Consider the following 18451-nt stretch of genomic DNA (forward strand, 5'->3'; position numbering starts at 1 on the left):
GAATACATACGAACAACCCCCAACCCTATTCCTGTTAAAATATCGGAAATGGGTGATGTTCGGAGTTAGGTAAAGAGGCCAATTATTGTTCAATAAATAAAAATGTATTATATACATCGCTATAAACCGTGTGAAAGGTTACATATATGTATATGCTTTATTTCTTAAAATACAGAAATATATATACGATCTGTAAAACTGGGTTAAATCACTGACATATCGCTTTACAAAATTTAGGGCTAAAAAGTTTTTCTCCCACAAAATTTGACAAAACTTAACGGCGAAATTTACAAATGCGGTATCCCTTTAATATAGTAGCGATATAAAATATCGTATAATATTTTCATACCATATACTTCCAAAGGCACTCATGCCAGGTGTGTATGTATCTATTTACATTTTGAGCATTTTAACAACACATTTTACTGGCTGGCGTCTGATTTGAGCATTTCGGCATTTTCCGGAATTCGAAAAACACGCAAACAAAATTTGCGATAGTGCTGCCCCCTATTGACAATTTTGTACCCATCTTTACCGTATGTGATGCTACTCAACGGCAATGACATATTTTATATTATAAATTAATGAACGAACGAACGAATGGATAAATAAATAAATAAATAATAATTTGACAGTGAACTGGAAATGGAACAGGAATAGGCCTATAAAATGGTTTGGGAGCACATTTGGGGCCGTTTAAATATTACGTAACGCTATTTTTGTCAAAATTAGACACCATCTACCCCCCACCCCCACCCCCACCCCCGTAACGCTAGACCATAGGCCTACACTCCAGTAATATTACGTGACACTTAGAGGACCCCCCCCCCCCCCCCCCCCCCCCCCGCCAATTCACAAACAAGTCATGCGTGTAATATAATTTTTACTAAGGGTGACTATTGCGGTCAGTTTTTATTGCAATAGTATTGCGATAGTTAAAAATTAATACTATTGTGACAGTATTGCAATAGTAATAGTACTATTGTAATAATATTGCAATAGTATTGCGAGTTCTTAAATAGCTTGATAACAATAATATGAAGATATTTCGCAAAACAATTTACCGGTCTTCAAATTGTGTGTGTGTGTGTGTGTGTGTGTGTGTGTGTGTGTGTGTGTGTGTGTGTGTGTGTGTGTGTGTGTGTGTGTGTGTGTGTGTGTGTGTGTGTGTGTGTGTGTGTGTGTGTGTGCGCGTGTGTGTGTGTGTGTTTACAAGTCTGTGTGAATGTGCATGCGTGTGTATGTACGTACTGTGTTTGTACTTAATTATTTGGAATAATGTCACTAGGTAGTGAAATCATGCGTTGGTCGTAAACTATATTATTTGACTATACATACAATCAAAACTATCGATAGTTAAACAAACAATTGCGATAGTTATTGATAGTTTAATTAACTATCGATGCATTGCTATCGAGGCGCTGACTATCGCAACATATCGATAGTTCGATGTATTGTTACACCACTAATTTTAACGTCCTGTTTTTGCAATTTGGGAAAGCGCAGATAGGCTTACGCATTTCAACTCATTTATTTTCCTTATTGTGTGTATACGTCTAGCTATAACTACGTTCGTTTTAACATTGTCGCCGTGACAGAGCTATTAGTATTACGAATACAAAATTAATAAAATAATAGCAAAAAAAAAAATATTAATAAATTTTTTAATGCGTTACGTAACGCTGTTAAATACACCTAACCCCTGTAACGCTACATAACGTTTGGACCTACACCCACCCACCCATTGGGCGTTACGTAATATTTGAATAGCCCCTTTCGACTTTGAAGCTATTGAAATAGAGGCATGTGGTAGGCAACAGGCCAACCGTCATTGTTAACATAATTTGGCTCGTTCTTCCCAAAATGTGACATCAAATCCAGCTCCGTGGCACTCATATTTGCCTACTCACGGCCTTTATTACACATTTGGCAAGACCGAAAAAGTCGCGAATGACACTTAACATAAAATAGCTCCATATCATAACAAATAGTAACATGCAATACCATCCATACCAGGCCTAAGGCCTAAGGCCTTATGTATGTACATAGGCCTGCGTACGGGCTCCCATGTTCGTAAGGGGGGGGGGGGGGGAGGGGCTGATATGCCCGAATCTGGTTAACATTTATTCATATTAGTATAAATAATGTTGAGAGTAGAATGATGGAAATACATGGTAAAAGGTCATAGATTAGCACATTTACCCCGAATATCTCTATCATTTTTGTTCGAATTTGAGGCTTTGCCCGTCACGTCTCGTACGCTTATGTGTATCCCTTATGTGTATACATACATGCATATTTCTTTTTGAAATGGATATGTATTTTTCTGTAACAAAGCAATTGGCATCGTATATAACCGCACTAACTCGTTTTATCTCTCCCATCTTTCTCTCATCTCCTCTTCCCTTCCATCCAGACTCCTCTCAGCTTATTTCATTCTGTATTGGTGAGGACGTTACAATTAATAGCAGACTACGCTTCTTACCTGACAGATGCAGTAGGGTTACACGAGTTCGTTAAAGGTAAACTTGTCCTAATTGAAAGTCACCAAATATTTATATCATAGGTCTACTAAAGAGTTGACATGAACATCATTTATACATTAGATAATGAATTAAATATGTGAATCAAAATACGAGTCCGCATTTAAAAACATGGCGAGTACTGAATGATGTATTATGACGGGAAGCGGTGAAAGTGCAAGAATTAGACTTGGTCATGTCTCTTTGGTAGCCTAAAAAAAAACCTTATAATTATGCTTTTATATTTAAGCAGGCACAGGGGCGAAGAGACGCGTGTGTGTAGGGGGAGGGGTGTGTGGGCTGAATAATTTTAAATATAAAAGAAATAAAAATAAGTATTGACATTTTCCGAGGGAGACCAAAATGAGTCAGACCAGTTTGGCTGAAAATAATGCATTGCAAATGTGTCCGTCTCTCTCTCTCTCTCTCTCTCTCTCTCTCTCTCTCTCTCTCTCTCTCTCTCTCTCTCTCTCTCTCTCTCTCTCTCTCTCTCTCTCTCTCTCTCTCTCTCTCTCTCTCTCTCTCTCTCTCTCTCTCTCTCTCCTCTCTCTCTCTCTCTCTCTCTCGTCTCTCGTGTGTGTGGTGTGTGTGGTGTGTGTGTGGTGTGTGTGTGTGTGTGTGTGTGTGTGTGTGTGTGTGTGATATTTATAATATGAAATTTTCCACCCCAATTGTAATTATTTTATTGGACCATACAGTTGTTCATTTTAAGTATTTGATTTGGTTGCAGGATAGAACCTCCTGGATTGACCCATTCTTTGATTAGGTTATTTCCGGTCCCAACCTGTGCCCCACGACTGAAAATTGAATTTCAATGTTTTTAGAGCTAATATCGATAAAGCCGTGGTGTGTACTGTCATGTCTGGGAAAATACATAGAAAAGATATCTTGCTGCTAATGCAAAAATGTAGCGGGTTTCCTCTAAATACTGCGATTCCAAATTACCAAAATAGCCGGTGATTATCATTGTGGTGTCATTAAACGAAACAAACATTTAACTTTTAGATGGATCCATCAGTTTAGTAGCCTACATCACTATGGTGTTTTGGCCTATAATATTAAGCGCATACGCATGTACACAAAAATTATACACCGTGGGGGTGTGGGATGCGTTTTAAGTCTTGCAACATTTATCATGAGAAAAAAAAGAACAAAGAAAATAAATGTTTTATTTATCAACTACACACTCATCACATTTTTAATTATGGTTATACAACATTGGACATATGGTTCAGGGCCGTAGCTAGGATTTTTGTTTGGGGGGGGGGGGGGGGGAGGGCAACTGAGTAGTTAATAGTCTAAAACTCCTTAAAGTCGTATGCTTATCGCACTTATCCTTGATATTAGTCATTCCTCTCCCCCCCCCCCCCCCCCCCCCCAAATAACCTCCCGAAATATCTAGAAAGTGGTATGCTTCTCGCCCTGATATCAGTCATCCAACAAATCAATATTCACTTGCTTCCACCTTGCCCGACAATAACTTTTTTTCGTGGAACGTTATTTGTTGTTATTCTGCTAATAAGGATGAAAGAAAGACATTTTTATTTAACTACTCACTCGGCACATTTTACCGGCGTCGTGGTTAGGCTATCGGACTACAGGCTGGTAGGTACTGGAGTTCGGATCCCAGTCGAGGCATGGGATTTTTAATCCAGATACAGACTCCACACCCTGAGTGAATGCTCCGCAAGGCTCAGTGGGTAGGTGTAAATCACTTGCACCGATGAGTGATCCATAACTGGTTCAACAAAGGCCATGGTTTGTGCTATCCTGCCTGTGGGAAGCGCAAATAAAAGATCCCTTGCTGTTAATCGGAAATAGTAGTCCATGTAGTGGCGACAGCAGGTTTCCTCTCAAAATCTGTGTGGTCCATAACCATATAACCGTAAATAAAATGTGTTGAGTGCATCGTTAAATAAAACATTTTTTTCGACACATTTTAATACGACTATATAGCGTCAGACGTGGGAGTACAATACAGATAATGAGAGAGGAAACCCGCTGTTGCTACTAGTACCCGACCCCAATTACAAACATGCGATTGTTCGTTTTCTGTATTAATCAATACTTATATGCATGTATGCCTCCTAGAGGAGATAATAAATACTGTAGAATTTGATATACCAGTCGAAAAGTGCTAATTTGGGTCAGCGAAAAACACAAATGTGTCCTTTTGCTAAAGGGGATTAATATATTACTGATCATATGACAATTCTGAAGAGACAAAAAAAGCCAGACTACATAGTCTTAATACATGTCCGTAACGGGTGGATGGTGTGGGGAATGAGTGAGGGGAAGAGGTCTATCATTCCCACGTGACGTCATCAGATGCAGCCATTCCCAATACGTCGCCTGCTGCCAGCGCTGGTAGGTTAGTGCACTTGGTGACAAAGAGTACTGCTCATCATAAATTAAAGAAAATAATGACTGACTAAGGTTTACACTATCTTTATTGGAGCCATTACAAATTCTGTACATGACGTTCTGCCTGCAAGTGTTTGACTCATTAACATAAATGTTACATATTTTGTCTTAGAAATGAGTTAAGACAGATTGCTGACTAAGCCCATGGCATGTTAATCATTTATAAAACAAATATTATTTATCTATGTTTTAAAAATAAATACTTCAAATATGCAAAAAGTCAATATTAGCATATCGGACCATACGTTTTGTCAAAATAGGACAATGACAATATTAATATCTATGTCACTGGTCCGTCAAAGAACAGAGAGTCCTGGTAAAGTGACCCCAGCCGATTCTCTTCCTTCTCTGGTCAAAGTTGACCCAATCAACCAAGGGATGTAAGAACATCTCAACACAATAAATCACTGATGTCTGTATGGGGATTCAGTAAATAACAATTAAATTAAGTTAGGAGTTAACTATTGGATTAGTTTTTAAGGAACTCATTTACCATACAAGTTCCGGGTAAACTGCAATGGTTCAGTCACTAGGTTACCGACATATGGAGTGGTCACCTTAAGAATAAACATATTTACTTGTCTTTATTCATCTACCAGTGTAATGAACTGATGTGGAAATCTAACCTAAAGAGAATTAGTCGGAAATAGTTTTTTTGTCCTTAGAGTCAGCCAGCAATACTGTCACGGCTTAACTAATGTCGCCCCACTTACAAGCAATTTGTGTCAATAAATGGTTAATATCAAATAATACAAATAGTGCACATTTAGTATAAAAAAAAAAAGACAAAAAAAGGAAAGAAATTTAAAGGGGAAAAAAACCCACTCAAAATAATGTGTTAAATAAAATGAACAAAATTCTGAACAAGCTGCGTTCCATTAATTTCACAAATACAACATTCACGAACATAACAAATGCAAATAAACATCAAATGAAATTAGCACTTCATATGAACTATAGACAATTACACAAATAAAATAAAAATACCTTTGTACTGCTACCTTTTCCATTTTTATTACCGGTAACCCAGTCTATTTAATACTTTAAACACAAGCAATTGTTATAATTTCAATTATCAAGCATGCCAGGGTTTAAAACAAATGTTAGCCTGCACAGTATTAACAGCATGTGCATACAACAGCACTTGTGAATAACAAATCTTCAGTTATCATTAGAATTAAATTTGACCCAGTTAACTATATTATAACAGTTCTTTTCCTTATGATATACTACAGTTAATAGGTCTTAACCATTTATCTGCAATAAAATGCACTGCCATTTTAACTCTTACTTTGCACTTATTGGTTATGCTTAGATAGACGGCAATTAGTACATTCTGTCAGTATTAACCCATTAGTTTTCCAATTTACCCAAATACATCCAGTTCAATCTTTACACCAGTGTAACAGAAAAATCAACCTCCAGTCCAGTGCCCTACCAACTGACCTAATAGGGAAATTCCCACTAGCTACTGCCAGAGTAGGTGCACTTTATACGAACACTTTATTCTAACACATTTGCAGAAATAGAAATGTTAAATTAAAACAAAGAAAAGAAAAACAAAAGAAAGAAAAAAGATAACATAACTAGCACTATGGACAGTTCAACAAACAGTTAACACATAATTAAGTAATTCAGTATCATTCTTAAGTTGTCAGGATCTATCTCTGAAAATGCATGCAATTCATTTATATAATAGAAAAAGAATTTATTTTGGCCAGCATATTTGCAAGTATTAAAGCAAACGACATAATGCAGTTCACAAATACAGCAATTCATCTTGAGAAAGAATTTGGTTTTCAGTTAAACAACCTGTACAGCAATTCTGCTTCAACTTCCAGCAGCAACGAAACGAGAGACCAAAAGAAAAGACAACAAGGACATTTACATGAAAAAATTAATTGTTAGTTGATCCGAATACATTCTAAACTAAATTACAATTAACTCTGCTAGGCAAGCCTATGTACTATATCATATGAAAAGATTTTAGCTTAATTGTTCAAAATTAATTTTAATTAAGAGTGTTCTAGGAATGGCAAAACAGCTTCTTTTTCTTTTACCCATTTAATACAGCTTGTGTTTGCTGGAACTGTTTTAGGTTTGGCATAAACTTGTTCTTAAGGAACAATTACTATAATTGAACTGTACTTTATAGCTTTTCTTTATATTTTAATTCCTGCTTTGCCAAGTCAAAAATATTCTGTTTAACTTCAGAATATTATAAATTTGTTTCTGCAAACAAACAAAAAAGCTCATCCCACATCAAACCACTGCCCCAAAATAAGTTCTGTTACAGCCCAAAGTAAATTTAAGAAAACTATATCTACACGACTGCATCAAATAAAAACAATACAAACTCTGCATGTTGAAAAATGTCTCGTCTTGTCATGCACATGTGGCTTACACCAGTTACAAAACCAAGATAATGAAAAATACATTCCCAATTGAACTTTAAAAGCAGGCTATCTTCCTATCACAACTGGCCTACAAAATCAAAATGAGTTTCAAAAATGGCAAATTCTGGTGACAACTTGTTAATTAGTAAGATACTTCTAAGTCTATTCTACTGCATGTTCGTATACGCTTTATGATGAAAATGTGTATCATTTAATATATATATTTATATATGTATTTATATATATCATTGATGATAAAAAGGTGGGAATTTAAACATTCACATTAGGAAATTTGACTACCAAATTAGCAATAAAAATGATAAAGCCTTCATGAGAATGGTCATGAATATGAAAGTGGAGTAACACAAGAGGTAACACCCTAAAAATCATCAATGGATCACCATAAAAGCAAACTAAGTTTGTTCTATTTCGGGGCTTTTAACAATCATAATGACAAAAATTCAAAGCACTTTTTGCCCAGTCCTACATACAAATGCCAGAAAATATTCAATAGGGTAGGGAAGAGAATTTCTGAAATTAATATATGCAATTATCAAACTAACATGCACACTAATGCTAACCAAAAAAGGGAATATAAAGTAACTTCCAACTTTATTGAATCATATAAGAAATTCAAATTTTTTTCCCATGCATCCAAAATGGCAGTGAGAGGTCTCTGAAAATGAAAACCAAAGGATCTAAAATGTTATATTGTACAGTGCAGTTCATATTATTAAGCACACAAAATTCCTCAACAACAGCTCACAACTCTGTCCAACCAGTGGCCATCCCAACAAATCTTATATGATAAATAATCATCCGTTACACAAGGTTAACACATACTAATATTACAGAATGATAATATACCTACAGATGAATAATCATCCGATACAGAATGATAACACATTTTATAAATGAATAACCAACTATCTAGAAAGTCTTGTTTGTGACAACATTTATACACAGAAAAACCCCCGAAGAAGCTATTATTTCTTAGCGCAATTCTATTAAATAAAAACATGAAGATATTTCATCTTTCTCACCAATGGAAAATGCACATCTTTGCACCTGGTGTCCATTTAACAATTCCTCTTAAATTACAGCACTTTCTTAGAGTTGTTAATAAATACTATACTTTATATCCCCACATATATCAGTGTACAGAATAAAGCCTTGCCCCGGCTGTGTCATAACCCCAGCACCTCATATGTACAAAAGCTGAATTGACTAGTTAGTTTGAGTCTCCCCCCACCCCCTCGATACATATTTTGTAAATTCCTTTTAAACTAATGAAAAATGTTTGTTGAAAGACTAGGATAAAAAAATAAAAAAAATCCAAAAACAATTCTAACTAGTCAAATGAATTCACATTCAACAAATCTATCAACATAAACTAATCTTTGATTAACCATTTTCATACCTAATATATCTTCACATTTGGCGTAATGGTCTTGAAACATTGAAAACTTGTCCATAAATACTCAAACATATCAAACACTGCGATAAAAAAAAATTCTAATTCTCCTCGGACAAAGACTTGTTAATGAAAGACCCAAATTGTTGAGGAAAACGACCCAGTGTGGTGTCACGGTTTATTTGCTTTCGCTGTTGTGACGGTTTGTCCCCGGTATTGAAGTGAGTACACTGATTTTGTCCTCTATGTCAGCAATGAGCTCTTTGTTCAGCTGGCGGTCAAGATGGTCCATTATACTTTGATGAGGTTTGTTCGGAGACACTATAGATTCCTTTGGGATGGTAGTCAAGGCTTCGACAAATTCTTCCACAAAATGACTCCTGAAAAATACAGAAGACTGTATTACAGATATGCATGAGAATAAAAACCTGACCCCACAAAGCTTGTGCTTTCCACAAGGTAATAATGAATAAAAAGTTAATCTCTATGTTGGTGCCTTTAAAGTATCACCATTATGTAAACAAAATACTACTACAAGCATTTGATATTTAATATATGTTTTTTTAGAGGAGAAAAAGAAAGAGAGTGAGGGGGAGAGAAAGAGAGAGAGAGAGAGAGAGAGAGAGAGAGAGAGAGAGAGAGAGAGAGAGAGAGAGAGAGAGAGAGAGAGAGAGAGGGAGAGGGAGGGAGATGAAGCAGGAGAGAGAGACTTTTCGAGAGAGAGAGAGAGAGAGAGGGAGAGAGAGAGAGAGAGAGAGAGAGAGAGAGAGAGAGAGAGAGAGAGAGAGAGAGAGAGAGAGAGAGGAGAGAGAGAGAGAGAGATATAGGCAGAGAGAGAGAGAGAGAGAGAGAGAGAGAGAGAGAGAGAGAGAGAGAGAGAGAGAGAGAGAGAGAGAGAGAGGGGGGAGATATAGACAGAGGCAAGGAGAGAAAGCAAGAGAGAGAGAGAGAGACAGAGGGAGGCAGGGAGGGAGGGGAGAAAAAGAGGGAGGGAGGGGAAATATGCAGCCATGACACAGGCTACCTGTTATAAAAAGCAGCTATGAATCATTTATATGCCTTTTCCCAGATACTGCCAACATCATAGTATTTGATGTAACGGTTAATCCTGTGACTCACCACAATTCTACTGCAAAGAGAAATATTGCACCTAATGCCAGTTACAATTACATAAACGACAACTAGATGGAAGAGGCTTTTATTGTGCTAATGAACTAACCAAGCAGTCTGCATCTGGTTGTCCAAGTCGACTGGTGACGTGTTCTTCAGAATGTTCTCCCCCTGCCGTAACATACTGCACAAGAGGCTTGAGCCGAACTGAAACAGATGGTGTCAAAACGGTGAATGTGAGAATAATGAAGGTCAGTCTTCCTACTCGAGAAACCAGGCATGATTCTTGATTAACACCTACACACACTGGTGGCTGGTTAAAGCTTCTTGTTCACCTGGTACTTCTGGGTCCCGTTCCACGAAGCGATCTTAGCACTATTATCTAGCATTACCGTCATTTTTTCTGAGATTGCCAGCCCATTCCACAACATGGTGTAGCTTACTTTTGCCATAAATTACGGTGAAAATTTATAATTGCAGTTGTAAGCCACTAAGCCACTTAGAAGGATACTAACTTTTTGTGTAAAACTGGATCTAATATATACCAAATACCTTTTATGAAACTCGGCGTTCTATGAAAAACATTCTAGACCATATGACATGCACACGAAAATACGGGAGATAACTCATCTCTTATGCATACAGCAGTTATTGTTTAGCAAATAAATTGACAAAGTTACCAATTAACACATCCAAGATGTTCCGAAAAGTCGGTAACCATTTTATTATTTAACTAATTCTCAATTCTTAGCAAAGAAGATTTTAATCATTAAAGGGGCACTTAGACTAACATAAGGTTGCTTTGTCAAACGGCTGTAAAGTTAACGGTGCCAGTTGTAAACTCACCTTAAAGGAATGCTCACGCAAGGCTTTTGGGCTGGTATGCATATTCTACGATATATAATGCATATTATTGCTCAATATCAACAAGTATATTATTATATTTAATTAACAAACAATTAAATGTGATGACTATTATACATATCAAGTGCAGGCATTTTGTACCAACCAAGTGAATAAGTCTCTGGCGAGCCGGTGGTTACGTAATATTTAACGCGTCACACCAGGAATTAGTCTTAGAACTGAAGTAAGAAATGTATCTGATTTTTGTGCAGTGTTCTGTAATAGTAAGCCACCAATAAGTACATATTATTGTACAATACAAAATAAACCGCCACTGTCGAAGTTTCCATGCAATAATCTATGACAGGTCTTGGTGGCGCAGTGGTTACGCCAACAGACTATAGGCTGGTAGGTACAGGGTTCGCAGCCAGGTACCGGCTGCAACCCAGAGTGAGTTCTTAAGGGCTCTGTGGGTAGGTGTAAGGCCACTACACCCTCTTCTCTCTCACTAACCAACTAACCCACTGTCCTGGACAGACAGCCCAGATAACTGAGGTGTGTGCCCAGGACAACGTGCTTGAACCTTAATTGGACATAAGCATGAAAATAAGTTGAAATGAAATTGAAATGAATAACCTATGTACTGAAATGATAAACGAAATGTTTTCTTAGTTAATTGGTCTATAACCGATTCCTGATTGGCAGGTGTATAAAGACTATTAATTACCGCCGTATAGACACAAAATTATCTACCGGCCACCCCTAAAATGGTAATGGATTATCAACCGTTATACTTTATTACTGTAAATCATTCTGTATAACCCTTGATTAAGTAGACTTTCTCATCTAAAATCACACAAATGACCAATTATGTAGTCCCAAAGAAAAGATCATTGTGACTTGGGTATCGTGAGTGATCGTTTTTGCCTAATAGTATGCATTTTTTTCTTTGGTTTTGTTTAACAAAGAAAAATACTATAACCCCATTTCATTCTATTAATGCAAATTGAAATATATTTAGTTAAATAGTTTATTATATTATCAAGTCATATATGTTGTTTTACAATTCAGGCTGATGAAAGCAAACCACCTTGTAAATGACTGCATTTGTTTACACTGTGCATACAGGAGTTGGTCGAAGCTGACATCACTTCGCCCCAAGCTAGAATTCCGGACGCGGCGAAAACAAAAGAAAATGGCTGCCTCCAGTTAGCAGGAATAATCACGTTTTCTTATCAACTCTAAAATTACATGCTTTTTATTTCTTAACCTTTTAGACTACTGGATTAATTTTTAACAAAAACCATGTTGAGTGGGTACAAGTTTATAATTTTTACTCACATATATTCATTTAAATGTTTCATAAATACATGAAATAAAGTTCATATATGAATCGGTAAGTATTATTTTCGTGTCTTTTTTTGTAATTTTTATTATTTTAGATCGGCTAATGGTGATTAAAATTAGGCAAAAAATCGAAAAAGTTGCGTTTACTTACGGGCATTTGTGGCCAGCTGTCCAGTATTTATGTCCATTATTCCCGATAACAGTGGTTTTCTGACCAGAATTTTTTTTTAAAATCCGAACTACAATTCATATTGCAATATTTGGTAATTTTCGTTGTTGGTAAAACGATCAAATTTATTATCAAATTAGCTGTTACAATCAGCTATCGATCCCTGAATATTATTGTTGTCAAGTGAAAATACTTGCCGAAAACCACTTTTTGAACTAAAAATTTCAAGGTATTTTCAATTGAAAAAATCAAAACAAAAACCACCATTTTGAAAAAAAATCTTTTTTCTTTAATTATATTTCCGTTTCCGGTGAGTGTCGTGTGCAAAACGGCGGGGAAATATGAATTGGGGAATGCACTGTATACAGTGTACAGTATATCGACTGATGTGACGTCGGGCGAGATATCTCGCCTGCAGTAGTCAGAAGGTTAAAGTGTCAGTATGTGTTGGTGGTCCGGGTATGTATCTTTCCAACACATAAGGCTCATGTTTGAGTTTACTGTCCCTTTAAGTCACTACAATTAATCTTAGCTATGATTCTTTCATGAAACATCAACATTTTTGCTTAGAAAACTAATTTCTCTACATTAACAGTGTAAGAGCCATTTTTCTAGCCATGCCCAATAGCCGATGTAGCTTTGTACTGGGGTGCAATAAAAAATAAATCTGTACACCTTATAGATCAGTATGTTGTTTTAATGCTTTGTGTTCAATAATACATGGGAAATACTTCAACATCTGTAAATATTTTAAGTTCCTCAAAACTGACTTATTACATACCTCAGGCCTTGACCTTTTTTCAGTGTTTTTTATTGATGACAATAAACTTGTAAATGCTGTACGCCAATTATCCCAGACAGGGGATTGCCATGTGTGTTTTTGTGTTATCACATGACAAGATCAGATGCCATTTTGAGCGAGGTTATCTCAAAAAGCAATAGTAAACAATGAGAGAGATTTAATTAAAAATAATTTGTAAGAAAGATTAATAGTTTTAACATTGAAAACATTTGCCAATTTATACATTTCTTTAACATAATAATAGATTTTAATTTTGTAAACAATAATCTGACAATTTGCATAGGTAGCCTAGAAGGAAATAAACCATGATTGAGTTATGGTTTAGTTTAGATTTCAACTGGTGGTAAATAGTCTAGTCTTGATCATACCAGGCATTAGTTATAAGTAGGCATCAAAACAACAGGCTGTGTTGTTGATTGTCATAAATGACTATAAAAGAAAATTACATGACCCGTACGAACCCTGTGTATCTGGCCACTGAATTACTTCAAATTATTTGTATTAGTCCGCTATGTTAAAAAAATCCTACCCCTGGCAAATATACCCCTTTATTTCACTAATATCATATTGTACAACTGCCACCTGTGGGCCAACTAGGGGAGCACTTAACAGTTACAGTGACTCGTGGCAGTAGAGAGCGCACACATGAAAGGAGGAATTTCAGACACCTATGAATTAAACTTCTTGTTGATTGAGGATTGACTGGACATGCCAAAATATTTGGTAGCTTGGCGGACTACCGGGGTTAGACAATTGGTAGTCCGAGTAAGAAGTCGGTAGCCAAAACAGCCTGGGCTATCACTAAGGTCGAGCTCTGCACCTATTCAATCTTACTATAGTGATAAAGACATTTTCAAACAACGTGTAGTTAAGACAGTAAATTAAAAACTGTTTTTGACCAAATAAAATAAGGTATAAAATAAAGAACTAAATACAGAATTTCACATGTTGTTTTCACTCCCCATTTATTGCACTCATTTATTTTGTGCAAGAACATGTGGTATATATTCTTGCGCAAAATAAACTTGTGCAATAAATAGGAGATTTTCTCCTAAAGCTTGCTGTGAGGTGTATATGTTAGAGAAGACGACAAACCTTGTTCTGCATAAGGGTGGAGATTTTCTCGTGAACCTTGTTGTAAGGTGTGTATGCTAGAGAAGATGACAAACCTTGTTCTGCATAAGGGCAGAGATTTTCTCCTGAATCTTGTCCTCGCTGATCTGCTGAGTGAGCTCCACAAGCTGGTCGAGATCAGTGTTTCCGATAGCCTGGCAGATGGCATCAGTCAACATCACCATGCCCTACACGTGGAAATACCACAAGTTATTATTACCATGCCCTACACGTGGAAATACCACAAGTCATTATTACCATGCCCTACACATGAAAACATCACAAGTCATTATTACCATGCCCTACACATGGAAACACCACAAGTCATTATTACCATGCCCTACACATGGAAATATCAAGTCAAGATCACCATATCCTAATCACACAAATAGAACAAGTAAACATCACAATGCCCTGTAAATAGCACAAGTTATTATCACCATGCCCTACACATGGAAATAGCATAAGTCATTATTACCATGCCCTAATATGTTGTGTTTTCGATTGTCTGGCAGATGGTACCAGTCAACATTACCATGTCCTAAACAGACAAATACCACATATCATTATCACCATTCCCATAAACACATAAGTACCACAAATCATTATCACCATCCCCTAAAATTGTAAACACCACAAGTCCTTGTCACCATGACCTAAACATGAAAACACCACAAGTCCTTGTCACCATGCCCTAAACATGTAGTAAACACCACAAGTCCTTGTCACCATGCCCTAAACATGTAAACACCACAAGTCCTGGTCACCATGCCCTAAACATGTAAACACCACAAGTCCTGGTCACCATGCCTTAAACACGTAGTAAACACCACAAGTCCTGGTCACCATGCCCTAAACATGTAAACACCACAAGTCCTGGTCACCATGCCCTAAACATGTAGTAAACACCACAAGTCCTGATCACCATGCCCTAAACATGTAAACACCACAAGTCCTGGTCACCATGCCCTAAACATATAAACACCACAAGTCCTGGTCACCATGCCTTAAACACGTAATACCACATTTTAGATTTGGGCACAACAGGCTTTTTGTTTGTTTTAAGCACAACAAGTTCTGATTACAGTAATGATAGTAATAGCTGGTAAAGAGTTCCAGATATTCAGAAATGCATTTTTAGTTATTTTAATCCAATTTACATCTTAAGTAACATTCCATTGATTTTGAAATGTTTTCAGGTTAACTTGATTATACTTAATTGGGCTTGCTTATTTTGAACATACTTATTTTGAACACACCCTTTATTGACTCAGCTTTGGTGCAATCTAAAGCCCTGCCATAAATCATTATCATCATACACTAAACATGTACATAGGATCAGTCATCCGCACCACTAAACACATTAACAACATCACACTGCGTAATTATCATACACCAAACATGTACATAGGATTCAGCACCACTAAACACATTAACAACATCACACTGCATAATTATCATACACCAAACATGTACATAGGATCAGTCATCAGCACCACTAAACACATTAACAACATCACATTGCATAATTATCATACACCAAACATGTACATAGGATTCAGCACCACTAAACACATTAACAACATCACACTGCATAATCATCATACACCAAACATGTACACAGGATCAGTCATCAGCACCACTAAACACATTAACAACATCACACTGCATAATTATCATACACCAAACATGTACATAGGATCAGTCATCAGCACCACTAAACACATTAACAACATCATACTGCATAATTATCATACACCAAACATGTACAAAGGATTCAGCACCATTAAACACATTAACAACATCACACTGCATAATTATCATACACCAAACATGTACATAGGATCAGTCATCAGCACCACTAAACACATTAACAACATCACACTACGTAATTATCATACACTAAACATGTACATAGGATTCAGCACCACTAAACACATTAACAACATCACACTGCATAATTATCATACACCAAACATGTACATAGGATTCAGCACCACTAAACACATTAACAACATCACACTGCATAATTATCATACACCAAATATGTACATAGGATTCAGCACCACTAAACACATTAACAACATCACACTGCATAATTATCATACACTAAACATGCACATAGGACCAGGCATCAGCACCACTAAACACATTAACAACATAACACTGCATAATTATCATACACCAAACATGTACATAGGATTCAGCACCACTAAACACATTAACAACATCACACTGCATAATTATCATACACTTAACATGTACATAGGATCAGTCATCAGCACAATTAAACACATTAAAAACACACTGCGTAATTATCATACACCAAACATGTACATAGGATTCAGCACCATTAAACACATTAACAACATAACACTGCATAATTATCATACACCAAACATGTACATAGGATTCAGCACTACTAAACACATTAACAACATCACACTGCATAATTATCATACACTAAACATGTACATAGGATTCAGCACCATTAAACACATTAACAACATCACACTGCATAATTATCATACACCAAACATGTATATAGGATTCAGCACCACTAAACACATTAACAACATCACACTGTGTAATTATCATACACTAAACATGTACATAGGATCAGTCATCAGCACCACTAAACACATTAACAACATCACACTGCATAATTATCATACACCAAACATGTACATAGGATTCAGCACTACTAAACACATTAACAACATCACACTGCATAATTATCATACACTAAACATGTACATAGGATTCAGCACCATTAAACACATTAACAACATCACACTGCATAATTATCATACACCAAACATGTATATAGGATTCAGCACCACTAAACACATTAACAACATCACACTGTGTAATTATCATACACTAAACATGTACATAGGATCAGTCATCAGCACCACTAAACACATTAACAACATCACACTGCGTAATTATCATACACTAAACATGTACACAGGATCAGTCATCAGCACCACTAAACACATTAACAACATCACACTGCATAATTATCATATACCAAACATGTACATAGGATCAGTCATCAGCACCACTAAACACATTAACAACATCACACTGCATAATTATCATACACCAAATTTGTACATAGGATTCAGCACCACTAAACACATTAACAACATCACACTGCGTAATTATCATACACCAAACATGTACATAGGACCAGTCATCAGCACCACTAAACACATCAACAACATCACACTGCATAATAACAGATGAAAATAAATAAACAAGATACCTGTTAGTACGAAGTTTATTTCCAGAGTGACTCTTCACTTGCCACAAGCATGAACATAAGGCAACTGATAACATGCTCAAAGTTTACATTTATGCTGTTAGCCTAACAGTTAGGCTGATCATTCTGAACATGATCTCAATGAAAATATAATGTATGTAGTTTTCATTTCAGTCATATTTTAAAAAAAAAAAAATTAAATTGATCATACCTCATCCTTTTGGTCTTTCTTCATGAGCTGTCCGAGATTACACAGTATCAATGAGACTAGTATAGCAGCTTGGGCCTGAAACATGATGTCAAGTTTATACAGTATTATCAAAGTAAACTTACACAGTATCAACGAGACTAGTATACCAGCTTGTGCCTGAAACATGACGTTAAGTTCATATAGTATTATCAAAGTAAACTTACACAGTATCAATGAGACTAGTATAGCAGCTTGTGCCTGAAACACGATGTCAAGTTCATACAGTATTATCAAAGTAAACTTACACAGTATCAACGGGACTAGTATACCAGCTTGTGCCTGAAACACGATGCAAAGTAAACTTACACAGTATCAATGAGACTAGTATAGTAGGGTTGGGTACCGCGAAAAAAAACGTACCACGGTTTTTTGTAATGTACCACGGTATACCATGGTAATGACAGGATACTAATCACTGCGATTCAGTGATACAATAATTGCGCAACATACAATGTCATTTATGTGCCTTTTTGAACGTAGGGGTCAAACACATATGACATACTACAATGATATACCTACCAGTACAGATTTTGACTGATTCAGTTTACACTATTTCCTCTAAAGTTGAGTAAGCATTAAGCAGGACTAAAACTCTCATTTAGAGAATAGCCAATACTTACAGGTAGAACATAGTTGTAGAGCCTTGTTGTATTTTAAGACCTTATAATGTAAATGAAATAAACATAACAGATGAATAAATTCCCTAGTTATCATTTCAGTTAAACTGGAAAATAATGAAAATGACAAAGTTACGTAATATTTGAATGTCTAGGCCGGGCCGTAGCCCAGTGGT

At 36.3% G+C, this 18451-nt stretch overlaps 2 protein-coding genes across 12 annotated transcripts in view; both read right to left on the reverse strand.

The window, feature by feature from the left end:
- LOC121372468 overlaps positions 1-464 on the reverse strand; it is a 169332-nt gene extending 168868 nt beyond the window's left edge. For all 7 annotated transcript variants that reach the window (XM_041498787.1, XM_041498791.1, XM_041498788.1 and 4 more), the window contains exon 1: positions 350-464. The gene's annotated coding sequence lies outside the window, so the exon portion shown is untranslated. The remainder of the gene's footprint in view (positions 1-349) is intronic.
- A 4490-nt stretch (positions 465-4954) lies between these two features.
- Positions 4955-18451, reverse strand: part of LOC121372473 (protein PAT1 homolog 1-like) — a 46695-nt gene continuing 33198 nt past the window's right edge. For all 5 annotated transcript variants that reach the window (XM_041498799.1, XM_041498796.1, XM_041498800.1 and 2 more), the window contains 4 exons: positions 17620-17694; positions 14197-14328; positions 9976-10073; positions 4955-9136 (listed from right to left, as the gene is read on the reverse strand). In XM_041498799.1, the coding sequence (XP_041354733.1) occupies positions 8935-9136; positions 9976-10073; positions 14197-14328; positions 17620-17694 (507 nt within the window). In that variant the 3' untranslated portion in view covers positions 4955-8934. The remainder of the gene's footprint in view (positions 9137-9975; positions 10074-14196; positions 14329-17619; positions 17695-18451) is intronic.

This window comes from Gigantopelta aegis, chromosome 4 (genome assembly GCF_016097555.1).
Source record: "Gigantopelta aegis isolate Gae_Host chromosome 4, Gae_host_genome, whole genome shotgun sequence".
In the NCBI taxonomy this organism is placed as follows: domain Eukaryota; kingdom Metazoa; phylum Mollusca; class Gastropoda; order Neomphalida; family Peltospiridae; genus Gigantopelta; species Gigantopelta aegis.